General features: G+C 35.4%; 1 protein-coding gene across 1 annotated transcript in view; it reads left to right on the forward strand.

Moving 5' to 3' along the window:
* Positions 1–14,820, forward strand: part of CAMK4 (calcium/calmodulin dependent protein kinase IV) — a 208,550-nt gene that overhangs the window by 168,740 nt on the left and 24,990 nt on the right. The window contains exons 6-7 of the mRNA XM_059919407.1: positions 12,433–12,523; positions 14,550–14,624. Of these exons, the coding sequence (XP_059775390.1) occupies positions 12,433–12,523; positions 14,550–14,624 (166 nt within the window). The remainder of the gene's footprint in view (positions 1–12,432; positions 12,524–14,549; positions 14,625–14,820) is intronic.

Genomic DNA, 14,820 nt, shown 5'->3' on the forward strand with positions numbered 1-14,820 from the left:
GTTACAGAAGCTTAGCCACACTCAAGTCTTAATGTTTCTGGATCCTGCAGAATTCCAGAAATGCCATCGTATTGTAAGTAGAATTTCACTGAGGAAGAGCCTTCTTAACACTGATTCACATCGATCATACCTTCTATTTATATATAATGGGCCATTTAGTGAAGGAACTAAATGCTTATGCTCTACTCTGCTAGAAAACTGAAAGAAGAAAGAATCTTGAGAGGAATATACAGTTAAACACATGTGACTAAGACCTAATAATAACTATCTCAATAGTAATAGTGCCAGCCATCACTACCATGTGTTATCAAGCACTTATTGTGGACCAAGCTTTTGCTAAAAGCTTTATGTAAATTATTTCACTTAATCTTCAAAGGCTATCAGTCTCTTTACATTAATTTCACAGATAAGGAAACTGAGATTCAGAAAGGTTAGGTAACTTTTTTAAGATCACATAGCTGGTTTGTGGCAGAATCAAGATTAGAACACAAAATAAAACTTGACTTCAGAGTTTATACTCTTAATCCCTCTGCCATCTGCCTTTTTCTACCATATTATGTTATAGACGATGTTGGACCCAAAGCCAGAGACACTGATGAACAGACAGAGAGGCCTAAGCACGGAAGGAGTTCAAGGGCTAACACTGAAATGTGACAAGTGAGATAGATACATCTATTTTAAAGATCACATAGCAGGGAAAAAGTCACACCTTTTTAAAAGACACAGGTGCATTGCAGCAGGTGTGCCTGTTTATGTTTGCCTTTGCTTTCTTACTCTTGGATTCAGTTCTTGAAAACTGCTTATTTGAGATAATGAGAGAGAATCACTTTACATGTTATAATTTAAAAATTAAGTCTGTCTCAAATAAATTAGGAATATGTGCAAATGCATAATTCATTCTTTTTTGGACAAGAGTAGGTGGGAATAATGATAGCTCCACAGATGTAACTCTTCCACGTGCAATCAACTCTGTCACTTTGTCTATATCCAGAATGATGGTAGTGTCAAAAGTTGAACATCCCTTGATGTGAGTCAATAGTAAGAAATTGGGGAGGAGACTTAAATTCTTCGTAGCCAAATTCAATGTCCATTTAATTATTGTATTTCTTCACAAGTAGTTGCCCTTTTACACAAGTTTTAGGGGGTCATAAATATTAGTGCAGCAATCATGGGCTGATTATTCAGACTGGTCTTACCAGGCATGCTGATGATGAGGCTGACTCTCAAATAGCAGCTCCCTATGTTTTCAGAATGAAAGCATCTACCTGCTCCTCCTTTGACATTTTGTAGAATCAATCCTTGTTTTCCTCAAAGTTAAGTCAAACAATAGATAGACTAAGAGAGCTCAGCTTGGCTGAATTCAGAACTTTCTTCATTCATTCATCCAACTTTTCTTAAATATCGGGAATGATGGGTAGGCTAAAAGTAATTAGCATGGTTTGTTATGACAATATAACCAACACAGTACAAATACGCTTCTTTTTGCATTGTAGAGTTTATTAAATAACTTATTATATTTGCATATGATTAAAATCTTATTCTCCATGAGTACCAGGAACCACGTTTATATTCACATGGGATTTTCATGGAATGGAAATTGAGATGCATTGATTTGATTTTGGTTTTGAGATGCAGTGTATTTATATACCCTGAGAAAACCATAATTCAAAAAGAGTCATGTACCACAATGTTCATTGCAGCTCTATTTACAATAGCCAGGATATGGAAGCAACCTAAGTGTCCATCGACAGATGAATGGATAAAGAAGATGTGGCACATATATACAATGGAATATTACTCAGCCATAAAAAGAAACGAAATTGAGTTATTTGTAGTGAGGTGGATGGACCTAGAGTCTGTCATACAGAGTGAAGTAAGTCAGAAAGAGAAAAACAAATACCGTATGCTAGCACATATATATGGAATCTGAAAAAAAAAAGTTCTGGATATGCATTGATTTGATTTTGGTTTTGATATTAGATTTCTACCTTAATATCACTTCAGGAATTTTAACACTGAGCCTCATCATGTGAATTCTAAAGAAATGTCATTTAACAATGAAAAACATTAAATAAATACAATGTCATTTAACCTGAATTGACAATACCAGCAATTTAAAGAATGTGGTGTTTAATGGAATGATAAAACTTTTTGTATTTGTAAACCCTGAATTACTGAAATTACCAAAAAATATCTTATATTCATATATGAAGTACTTGAAAATCCATAACAAATTACTTTTATGTATTCTAATTTAGAGTAAAAAGAAGAAAAGTAATAAGAATTAGAGCAGAAATCAATGAAATTGAAAACAGGAAATCAGTAGAAAAAAAAAATCAATGAAACCAAAAACTGGTTCTTTGAAAAGAGTAATAAAATCAATAGCCTCTAGCCAGGATAACTAAAAAAAATAAATAAATAAGAGACTGGGGACACAAATTACTAATATCAGAAATGAAAGTGGGGACATCACTACAGAGCTATCAACATTAAAAGGATACTAAAAAATACTATGCCAGCAAAGTTGATAACCTAAATGAAAAGGACCAATTCCTTGAAAGACACAATTTGCCAAAACTCAAGCAAGAAGAAGTAAACAATCTGAATGGGCCCATATCTATTAAAGAAATTGGATAAATAATTAGTAACCTTCCAAAAGAGAAAGCACCAGGCCCATTTGGGCTCACTGGTAAATTCCACCTAACATTTAAGGAAGAAATTTTTACCAATTCTCTACAATATCTTTCAGAGGATAGACTCAAAGGAAATACTTCCTAATTCATTCTATGAGGCCCACATTACCCTAACACCAAAACCAGACAAAGACACTACAAGAAAAGAAAACTGCAGACCAATGCCTCTTATGAATGTAGATGCAAAAATCCTCAACAAAATATTAGCAAATTAAATCTAACAATGTATAAAAAGAATTATACACCAAGAAAAAGTGGGATTTATTCCAGGTATGCAAGGCTGATTCAACATTTGAAAATCAATTAATGTACTCCATTACATCAACAGGCTAAATCATATTAACAGGTGCAGAAAAAAAATTTGACAAAATCCAATACCCATTCATGATAAAAACTCCCAGGAAACTAGGAATAGAAGGGAAGTTCTTCAACTTGATAAAGAATATCTACAGAAAACTCACAGATAACATCGTACTTAATGGTGAGAAACTCAAAGCTTTCCCTCTAAGATTAGGGACAAGTCAAAGATGTCCCATCTCAGCACTCCTTTTCAGCATTGTACTGAAAGTTCTAGCTAATGCAATAAGACAAGAAGTGGAAATAAAACATATGTAGGTTGGAAAGCAAGGAAAAAACCGTCTCTGTTCATAGATGACATGATTGTCTATTTAGAAAATCTAAAAGAATCAACAAAACTTGAAATACTTTTTTAAAAAAGATTTTATTTTCTAGAGCAGGTTTAGGTTCACAGGAAAACTGAGGTGAAAGTACAGAGAGTTCCCATATGCTCCCTACCCCCATAGATGCACAACCTCCCCGTTATCAACATCCCCCACCAGAATCGTACATTTGTTACAACTGACGAACCTAAATTGACACATCATAATCACTCAAAGTCCATAGTTCACATTGCAGTTCACTCTCAGTGTTGTACATTCTATGGATTTGGGCAAATGTATAATGGCACATATCCATTATTATAGCACCATACAGAGGATCTTCACTGCCCTAATCCCTTTGTGCTCCACCTGTTAGTCCCTTTGTACCCATGGATTGAATCTAAGGAAAATAATATAGGTAAAATTATATTTCCACCAATACTAAATAGACCATTCTTAGAAATATGTACTTAATAGACTTTTATGACATACACATATATAAATAGAAAAATGAATTTCCAACCTGTTGCAAGCACCCATGTTTCCCCACTCTGACTTTGTACACCAGGAGACTTGTACCAAAATCAGAAACAAGAATTAGAGTCTGACTGTTCTTCCTGACCTCTTCACCTATCAACTACTCTAAACTGACACCACAGGTTTCCCTATCCAGTGACATTCATAATTATCCTCTCTGTAAAAGCATCCTACTCTCTTTCCCCATGACATTGCCACTCCAGCAAGCATTTTCCAGCAAAGCTTTGCTTTATCCAGACACTTCAGGCCACACCCATAATCTAAATAATGGTGCCCACGTAGGAACCTTACTGCAGGGACAGCAGCGGGCCCAGTCCTCTTCAAGCTCACTACTGGAGTCCAGTGCTGCTCTTTCATTTACAAACGGAGGCCTTTTGGCTTGGTCACTCTTCGCTAATGAGTTATTATGGCTGGACAACTCAGTTCCATCTTATTACAATGCCCCGTACAATTTATGAATGTTTTAGACATGAAGGAAACTGAAGAGAAAACTAACAGGTGAATTTTCAAGTGTCTTTCCCCAAACTCCCCTGAGGCTTATGTTGTATTGAATATTCAAATCAACTTCAAAGGATGTGAAGAAATTAATTCAGCCATAACTATCAACTTAATGCTACTACAGAAGAAAAAAAAATAATGTAATTATTCAAAATGTCATTTTGTAGATGAAACCCATTTGCCTGATTTTTTTTTTTTTTTTTTTTTTTTGGCTGCGTTGCGTTAGGTCTTCGTTGCTGCTCGTGGGCTTTCTTTAGTGGCATGGAGCGGGGGCTACTCTTCGTTGCAGTGCGCAGGCTTCTCATTGCGGTGGCTTCCCTTGTTGGGGAGCACGGCCTCTAGGTTCGCGGGCTTCAGTAGTTGTGGCTCGCGGACTCTAGAGCGCAGGCTCAGAAGTTGTGGCGCACGGGCTTCGTTGCTCCGCAGCATGTGGGATCTTCCCAGACCAGGGCTCAAACCCGTGTCCCCTGCATTGGCAGGCGGATTCTTAACCACTGTGCCACCAGGGAAGCCCCTTTTTGCATGCTCTTACAGTTAAAATATTCTTATTGGATTTTGGCTTTTCTCAAAGTGATGCTGCAAATCTCATCTAACTGATAACTCAGTGAGCACCTCTGAGGTGACTTAAGTATTATTATCCAGTAAGTATGGTATATGTTTCACAAACACATAAATGCTGAGCCTTACTTCAGCTAAATGTATCGAAGCAATGTTGCTGTGGAATCACTACAGTGTAAGCACAAGAATTTAAACTTCTGACATTAATAATGGCAAATGAATAAAAGGTGCAGATTACCATCATTCTTGAATATGTAACTACAAGTTAGTGACTAAAAAGTAGAATAACATACATGTCTATAGGAAAATTTATTTATTGATCATTCAAAAGTATTTATTGAGTGCATGTTTAGTGAAGGCATTGTAGAGGAAACTCGGTATCTGAGGAACCAGGTAAAAATTTCCTTGTCTTCATGGAGTTTTCAGTCTAGTGAGGGAGACATCCTTAACATAAAGCTTGCAAAGAAACAAATATGCTATAAAGAAAAATAGGAAGCATCAATGAGAGTATATATGAGTGTGTACATAAGAGAACATGTTAATTTGGAAGGGCAGGTACAGCCTCCCTGAAGATTGACATTATAGTTGAGTCCTGAGGATGAGGAGGGCTGGCCTAGTCTGGTGATATTTCTATGATGAAAGAGGGAATAGCAGGAGAGAGGTGGGAAAAAAGGCAGTACTGATGGGGCAATGCCTCTGAGTAGGGAGGGGCCATGGGATAGGATCCAAAGCTGCATCCAGGGATAGTTCTTGAAGAACCACCAAAGATCCAGGAGAATGGAGCACAAGCAAAACAACAGGCTTTGAAATGCAGCTCTTTATCAATGACAGATACTGTATACTATGTTTTTCCCAATTGTAAAACACAGACATTCTTTGTTTTACAATTGGGAAAAACATAGTAAGAATGTTTCAAATCCTAATTGCCACAAACTTTCTTCCTTTTCTAACTTCTAAACATTCTTACCATAAACTATGAACACATATATAGCAATTTCAGTCCTTGTTTTACTTAGACCTGTTTCAAAGGTGAAGAAGACTAATATATATAACACATCCTATCTCTCTGTACTTTATATTGCATCTTCTTGGGAAGAGAAGTTGTGGCAAATTAAATGGAAAAGGCATACAAAATAAAGCTATTAAAGTGGAAAAAAGAATTTTTAAAAAAGCAGGGAGAGGGAGAAGTAAATAATCCAAATTAGGCTAGTTATTGTAATTGAAACCTCTTTTTCACTGAGTTTTTTGGCAGCCAAGACAGAAGAAGAAAATGTGATGAAATAAAAAGCAAGTATTTTCTGATCAAAGTATCCTTTGATACTTCAGAAAAGAGTAAGTTTTCCAAATCTCAAAGGATTTCTAAATGTAATTTATTTTGTAAGAGACGTGAAACAACAATGGTAGAGTCCTAATAACTACTGTTTATAAAGTAGAATATCTACTACATGCTAAGGGCTTCCATGCCCCATCTCCGATTCTCACTACAGCCTGCAAAGTGGACCTTGCAGATGAGAAAACTGAGATTTAGAGGGTGGGCAAATTGTTTAAGGTTGCACAGGTAATAAATGGTATACTTGGGGTAAATTGCCCCAAAGCAGCTCTCATAATGTTTTTCCTTAATAACCATTTCAAAAACAATACCACAAAACCTTATTATGCTTTATTTCTTATATTAACCCTTGATCAAAACCAAGAGCATAATATTGAAACAGAACTCGGCAAAGATATGCCTTTGGCACCAAAACGTTAAATTTATTATTATAAAATCCTTAAAAAGTATTTTTTTCCTATCTTGATTAGTCTCCAGATAGAATTATACTTGTCATTTAATGCTTTTTTTTCCTAAAAAGGAGAATGCACTTTGCAAAAATTGAGCCAGTAAATTAGTTGGGCTTCTCTGCCTCTGACGCTTGCTTTTCCTCCTCCTTCTCCTTCTTCTTTTTATTCCACAAAGTTTTAATTAAATTCATACACACCTGGTTGTTTGCTTTTCCAATTTCTTTATTAAAGGTTACCATTAGTCAAGATAACCTTTAGTAATTAGCTGCTACAATTGTTGTCAGATTTATTATTGCTCCCTATTAAATTGTTGGATTCATATAGATTTTATAGATCTTTTCCCAAACTGTTGTTTAGGTTTTCAACCTGTTTCCTTGCTTGTCCTCAAATTACTTTAATTATGATTACTTTTAACACTTGGTTTATTCTAAAATATCCAATAATCTCATTTCTTAGTTTTTCTAATCCTTTTGTCTACTTATGTTGAATCCCCATGATTTAAATAATCTGTAGCTAAAATGCCAATACTTTGATAAGGTCTATTTCTCTGTGATTAGATATTCCTTAATCAGTTCTATATCATTTATATGATATAAAATGTCTTTACACATTTTCCTATGAGTACACAATTTTGAGGAGCATTTTTCCCCTTCATATCGTTTTCTTCTTCACTTCTCCATGGGCAGTGATCTCGATGTGTCAAAATAAGATTAGCATTTGATGAGATTAGAAGTATGTATTTTATTTAAAACCTATTTTGAAAATAAGGGGAAGTGTGTCTATTATTCAGCTCTTAAAAACTACTCTTTTTATGTCTTCAGATTCTGTAAGACAAGTTTTCAAAGTATATTCTAGGGATTCCTGGAGGGTCCCTGAGACCCCTTTCAGGGTCTGTGAGGTCAAAACTATTTCATCATAGTATGAAAGCATTTCTCCTTACTTATCAAAGTACCGTGGAATTTTCCAGAGTCTACATGATATGTGATTTTACAATAGAGAATGCAGCAGATATGAGAATCCAGCTGTTTTCCATTAAACCAGACATTAAAGGAATTTGTAAAACTTTAAAACAATGGCATAGTACTCTCTAATTTTTTGTCTTAGAAAATAGTTATTTATGTTTTAAAATGTATATGTTAACGTCATGAGTTTATTATTTTATTTTTAAATAAATTAATAAGTGATTTTTAAATTTCTCAGTTTTAACTACTTAAACAGTAACTAAATGTTAGGCATAACTCACATAACAAGAGCTCTTTGAGGTTCTTAATATTTTTTTTTTAACTTTCTAGAAGTCCTGAGACCAAAAAGTTTGAGAACTGGTGCTCTGGAAGTGTTGCTGCTTCTAATGATTGTATCTCCTTGGGGAAGACAAAAGATCATATACTCCATGTTTTCCTTCTTCCTGGCTTCCTGACTTGAGATAATGTAAAAGTCAAAAATACTAACTATTGATGAAAGGCAATCAGTGGGTCTAAGCAAAAGTAAAATTGCCATTTTGTCAATAAAATACACTTAAATGCCTCCTCCCATATGTGTACATGACTATATTATGACTTTTAATAATCTATTATTTTCTCTAAAACTTTTCTTCTGTTATCTGGTCTAGTTCTCCTTTATGGAGTGCCAAATGGTGTTTTGTTTTTGCTTGTTTTGTCTTGCTTTTTTAAAATTTGGACTTAGAACACATGACCACCATTTCTGTTTAAGAAAGCCAGAACAACATTTAATGAGAATCTTTACATAATTAGTACTTGCTAAAACAACACTTGTCAGTTCATCTCATTTGTTGTTGTTATTATGTTGCTATTTTCAGTGTCATTTTCTTCCCAAAGCAGTGGAGCTTCTAAATTGGGTTAGATTAGGGAGGAAAATCAATATTTTCTATTGATCCCAAACTATGCAATTCTTAGGTATGCTCCAAAGCTATTATATGAGATACAGCTTTGCCTTTCAAACGCTGCATATACGAGATATAGTATCTTCCTCCTTAGCAATATGGTGGTTTTTTCCAGGGTATCGTTCGAGGCTGAGTGTGGTCCTCTATCATTCTCTCATATCTCCTCCCAGTCTCTTATTACCTTCCCTCTCTTCCATTATTCTCCCCTCTTCTCCTTCATTTTTATTTTCCTCTCATCCCCACCCTACAAAATCAAGAAATAAGTATTTCTTGAGCACCTGCTTGGGAATCACGTCATGGGCAAAGGTATGGACTCTGCTGCCAGATGCCCAGGTCTGAATCTTGACAACACAATCTCTAGTTGTGACATTGTACAGATCTCTTAGCCTCTTTATGCCTCAATTTTCTCACTTCCAGAACAAGAATTATATGATTTACATCACAGAGCTGCTGCTAAGATGAAATAAACTAAGAGATCTAAGGTGTTTATAATAGTGCTTGGAATATAGTAAGTGCTTAGGACATGAATGGTATTATTATCTACCTGATAATGATCTAGTATAAAGAGTGAGCTAGACCTGGTAAGGCATGAACAAAAGCAACTTTATGTTTTTCTCACTGTTGTCCTGACACATTAACCCTGTGAATCCATTCTTCTCAATGAATAAAATTTCAGGCCATGCCCATAGTTTTTCTAGTCCCTCTTGGGTAAGGAAAAGACCAAAATTTTATTTTTTACTTTTTTTATTGAAGTATAGTTGATTTGCAATGTTGTGTTTCTGCTGTCCAGCAAAGTGATTCAGTTATACATATATATACATTCTTTTTTATATTCTTTTCCATTATTGTTTATCTCAGGATATTGAATATAGTTCCCTGTGCTATACAGTAGGACCTTGTTGTTTATCCATTCTATATGTAATAGTTTGCATTTGCTAACCCCAAACTCCCAGTCCCTCCCTCCCCGGCCCCTGCCTTGGCAACTACAAGTCTGTTCTCTATGTCTGTGAGTCTGTTCCTGTTTCATAGATAAGTTCACTTGTGTCATATTTTAGATTCCACATATAAGTGACATCATATGGTATTTGTCTTTTTCTTTCTGACTGACTTCACTTAGTATGATAATCTCTAGTTGCATCCATGTTGCTGCAAATGGCATTATTTCGTTCTTTTTATGGCTGAGTAGTATGCCATTGTATATATGTACCGCATCTTCCTTATCCATTCCTCTGTCGATGGACCTTTAGGTTGTTTCCATGCCTTGACTATTGTGAATAGTGCTGCTATGAACATAGGGGTACATGTATCTTTTTGAATTATAGTTTTGTCCAGATATATGCCCAGGAATAGATTGCGGATCATATGGTAATTCTATTTTTAGTTTTTTGAGGAACCTTCATACTGTTTTCCATAGTGGCTGTACCAATTTAACATTCCCACCGACAGTGTAGGAGGGTTCCCTTCTCTCCACACTCTCTCCAGCATTTGTTATTTGTAGACTTTTTAATGATGGCCATTCTGACTGGTGTGAGGTGGTACCTCATTGTAGTTTTGATTTGCATTTCTCTAATAATTAGCAATGTTGAGCATCTTTTCATGAAAAGACCAAAATTTAAGATTCACCCAGTTTTAAACTTCTTCCCTTCCCCACCTTGGGATCTGTAATTTATAGACATAGGGGGTAGGAATTCTTGTTAGTTTCTTCTTTTTTTTCTTGCTCTTTTTCAACCAGCTAGATGCTGACTGTGGTCCTTCCAGGGTGGGGATGTGAAGGCGATGATGAAGAGTGGGTTAGGAGATGGAGGGTTAAGACTTGGCCTTACCAGACTGGCACAGTTCTGGGCTGGCACCAGTGATCTCTGGGTGTGGCAGGTTACAAATGCCTGTTGTTCTTTCCCTATGGGACACCATTGGTAGCTCTACAGAGACTCACTGCAGGACAGTTCTCTCACTCCAGGTGATCTGAGTAGCCCTACTGTCACCTCCCTCATGTTCTGCTTTCTGTGATGCTGAGGTGAGGTGGCATCATCCCAGCAGGAAACACTCCAGCAAAGGGACCTTTTCTGGGAGACTAGTGTCTGATTCTCTTCTGCGCAGTCCACACTGGGCCCATAAGAAATGTGCTTCTTTGTCCAGCTTTTATTTGAGGGTAGCTGAATCTCACTGAGACCCTCTCTCCTCAATCACCTGCTCCAACCATTTTCCAGTTTTTCATGAGGGAGCCAGGTATCAGTTCCTGTTTCCCCAAATCACTAAGTGACACATGTCAAGTGACCTTGAAGCTGTTTATCCCCTCTTACTTGGCTTGAGTAGAAAGAAAGAAGGACTTCCTCCCTTCCCCTATGAGATTGGAAAGGAGAAAAACTACAGCACCCTGGCAACTTTTTCTCTTAACCCAACAGAAAGCTATGCAAAGGATTTGAATGGGCAATTTATGAAAAGGAAAACCAATAAAGGTATGAAAAGAAGCTAGACTATACCAGTAAACAGAGAAAGACAAATTAAACAAAACTTAAGGTATAATTTTTATACTCCAGCTCAGCAAAAGTTAAAAATATAAATTTGGTGAAGATATTAGGAAAACATATACACTTACAATGTTTATGTGAGTAAATACTGATCGAGTCTTTTAGGAAAGTGATTTTGCAGTATATATTAAAATTAAGTCTATTTACCTTTTGACCCCACCAGACCTGCTTCCAGGTATCTGTCTTAGAGAAACACCAGCAAAAATACTCAAATATCCAAGTACTGAAGGTTTATTAATGCATTATCTGTAATTTTTAAAAACTTGAATGTCCATCAAAATGGGAATAGCAAAATAAAAAGTGATGGACATCAAACAAAAAATGGATGCAAGGATTAAATAAAATAAGCTGTGGTGACATGGGAAAGATTTCAAAGACATGTTAAGTGAAAAAAAGAGCAGTGTAAAAACTTTTATTAATGATACATTGATGTAAGAAAATGGAAAAATCAGGGATATTTCTTTGTGTACATATACTCATATTTGTAAATGCATAGAAAAAAGTTCACACCATTTCAAACTGATGAATGATTGCTTTTGGAGAGGACCTGAGGCTTCCCCTGGAAGAGAAGCAGGGTCAGGTAGAACTTTTACATTCACAATGAGAGTATGTTACATGTTTAATTACACATGATTTACAAAATAATTTAAAATGTAATAAAATGAATGGAGTTGTTAGAGGTAATTTTTAAGATAATCTTAAGTATAATACTCTATATTGATAGCTGGATATACTAATCCTCAGAAGAGTCTATGAGAGCATTCATTGTCATTAAACAATATTTTTCATATGAAGGGTAGTTCTCTATACTAATTACTCACATCTAAATGTCTGTTCGAACGATAATTATGAAGTCTTTGCTATGGTTGTGAACTCCTAAGATGACACATACAATTATGCTTTTCAGATAATAAATCAGACAAATTTCAACACAGAGCACCTTGACTTTATTATAATAATAATTAGCCAATTTGAGCTGATATGGTAATATGCATATGAGAACTGCAACCAATATTCTCTGAGAAGTAAATATTTTATTTCTGGCAATTGGTTCTATACAATTTAAATCGCATTTCACTTTTAGGAAAATATGTATAAGCTATTCTCAAATGACATATAGTTTAAAACATATTTTCCCTTATGGTGTTTATTTTTAAATCACAGTGTGTGTGTTGTTGAATCACATAACTTAGTAAAAATTATTATAATTCTGGAAAGATTAAATGTTGGAACCATAAATATAATTATATGAATGTTACTTAATTATTTTCCCTGTTTAGTACCTACATGAAAATGGGATTGTCCATCGTGATCTCAAACCAGAGAATCTTCTCTATGCAACTCCAGCCCCAGATGCACCACTCAAAATTGGTATGTTTCCTGATGTCTTATGATCCCTTTTCCCAAAGCAGAAGAAACTTATTCCACGGAATTTGTAAATATTGCTCTGTCCAGTTTTGCCTCCATTCAATTTCCTCAAATATTGGTGTCTGTAAAGGAATAATGCATTGTTTTGGAAATCTGTGCTCTTTCCTGGAATATTTACCTGAATTAGTGCTTGGAAGGTGGTGCTTCATTGCTGGACACACAAAGGAATCACAGCTCTTGGAAATGACAGGGACTTCAGGAGGTGACCTCGTATTTTGTAGATAAGTTTATATAGTAGAAAATCACAGATTATATGACACTTCTTATTGCACAAGTTAGTTGGAGCTTAATTTTAGATAATGAAGAACTTTGACACAAAGTGCTTAGTACATATCAGTGAATTTGGGCCCTGAATCATTTGTTTATATGAACAGAGATAAATTGAGATCTGTATTTCCCAAAGTACACTCCACGGAACACTGGTCCTCAGTTGAGTGAACCATTTCCCCCCTCCCTTTGGCGGGGGGAATGGTTTGTGGTGGTGCTAAGTTTGGTCAAGTAAGTTAGGAAATGCCAACTTACAGTTAAACAAGATTTTTATTTCTGCAGGACTTTTGAGAAAGTTAAAAATACTAATGTGTAGACTGACATCTAAATTAGTGTCTGTGAGGCTTTTTCCAAACCTTATTTGACTCTGGAAACCCTGGTTTGGTTCTTTTCCCCCAATAAGCACTTTGAAGAACTACAAAGACGATTTGGGAAGTTCTGATCTACCCAAAGAGATCATTAAATCATCATTTTAGAAAAACGTATGTTAAATTTTACTTTCCATGTCCCTTACAGAGCAAATCTTTGTTTGCAAAAATAATTATAAAATTTATTTTAGATGAAATCTCCTTAGTAGACTCTGTACTAAATCCTCTAAAGGGCATTGCTCTTTTGGCGCTGTCCGTTATAATGCTAATCTGATGAGTTCACTGCATTTATAAACGTTAACACTTTTGAAAATGACGTTGTACATATCATGGAAGAGCTCAGACAACATAATGTGCTTTATGAATGCAAGAACCTAAAGAAAAAATACTGAAGTCGTGCTGGGAAGCCAGCTTGTTCTCATAATCACTCCTGAAAGGCAGTGGGCAGCAGGGAGGCTTCCATTTCCTTTAACATCACTTTCAAAGATTTTATCCTTCAAGAAATTTCTTTAAATGGATGGATAGATACTAAATTAGACAGGAGAGCCTTTCTTTCTGAAGGACTTCCTGCTGCTTTTTCTGATAAGGATCAGCACCTCCATGGAAATGTGGGTTTATCTTTGAAGTCGAAAATGGCATCAATTCTGTACCTGCCTCTCTTGAAGAATGGCCTTGAACTGTTTCCTTATGTTTCCTGGGTGAGAAGGATGTAGCCCAGCAAATAGACCATAATGGTAGCAACTTTTGTTAATGTTTTATCTAGGTACCATTCTGAGAAATAAATAAGAATTTTTGCACAAAGTTATATGTTCCTCATACAAGAGTAAATTCTTATCCGTCAAATATACTAGAGAACAGAATTATTTATTTTGAAGCAGAATAAACCTTTGATATTTCTGTTCATTTTACTGACATTTACGAAAGTCTAATTTTTTATTTTGATTTCTTCCAGTGGATTAAAAGTTCTGAATTATATCAGTAATTCTATACTGTCCTTTAGAGTTAGTTTCAAATCTCGGAATTAATATTAGACAAACTATATCTGTCACAACTAATATTTCAAGAAGAAATAGCTTATTTACTAAAAGCTAGTAATTATAGAGAAGAGCATAACATGTATTTGGGAGTCATGGGGTATTTTTTTCCAATTTAAAGCAAGGCCTGAATTATTATTTAGTTTTTTTAGTTTACTCTCCCAGGTGACTGGCCCCTATCTATATCCACCCCAACGTCAAACAAATAAATAAGTTTTACTTTGAATAACAAAAAAGTAATCTGTCATCATATAAAAGCTGAGAAAAGACTCGCTTCATTAAATTTTTTTCCTGTCTCAGCTGATTTTGGACTCTCTAAAATCGTGGAACATCAAGTGCTCATGAAGACAGTATGTGGAACCCCAGGGTACTGCGGTATGTTCTTTAATACTGATATTTTACTTTTATTGTATTCAGTGATCTGATTTTTTTTAACTCCTAATATCTCTATTTGAAACACAATTTGATGTAAGTCTCCATGAGGAAGGCATATATAAATGACACTCAGACCACCTGTTGTTCTGCATGAGGGGTTCAATGATGTTGATTTTAGGGCACCCCTGTTAAGACA

This window comes from Balaenoptera ricei, chromosome 3 (assembly GCF_028023285.1).
Source record: "Balaenoptera ricei isolate mBalRic1 chromosome 3, mBalRic1.hap2, whole genome shotgun sequence".
NCBI lineage: Eukaryota > Metazoa > Chordata > Mammalia > Artiodactyla > Balaenopteridae > Balaenoptera > Balaenoptera ricei.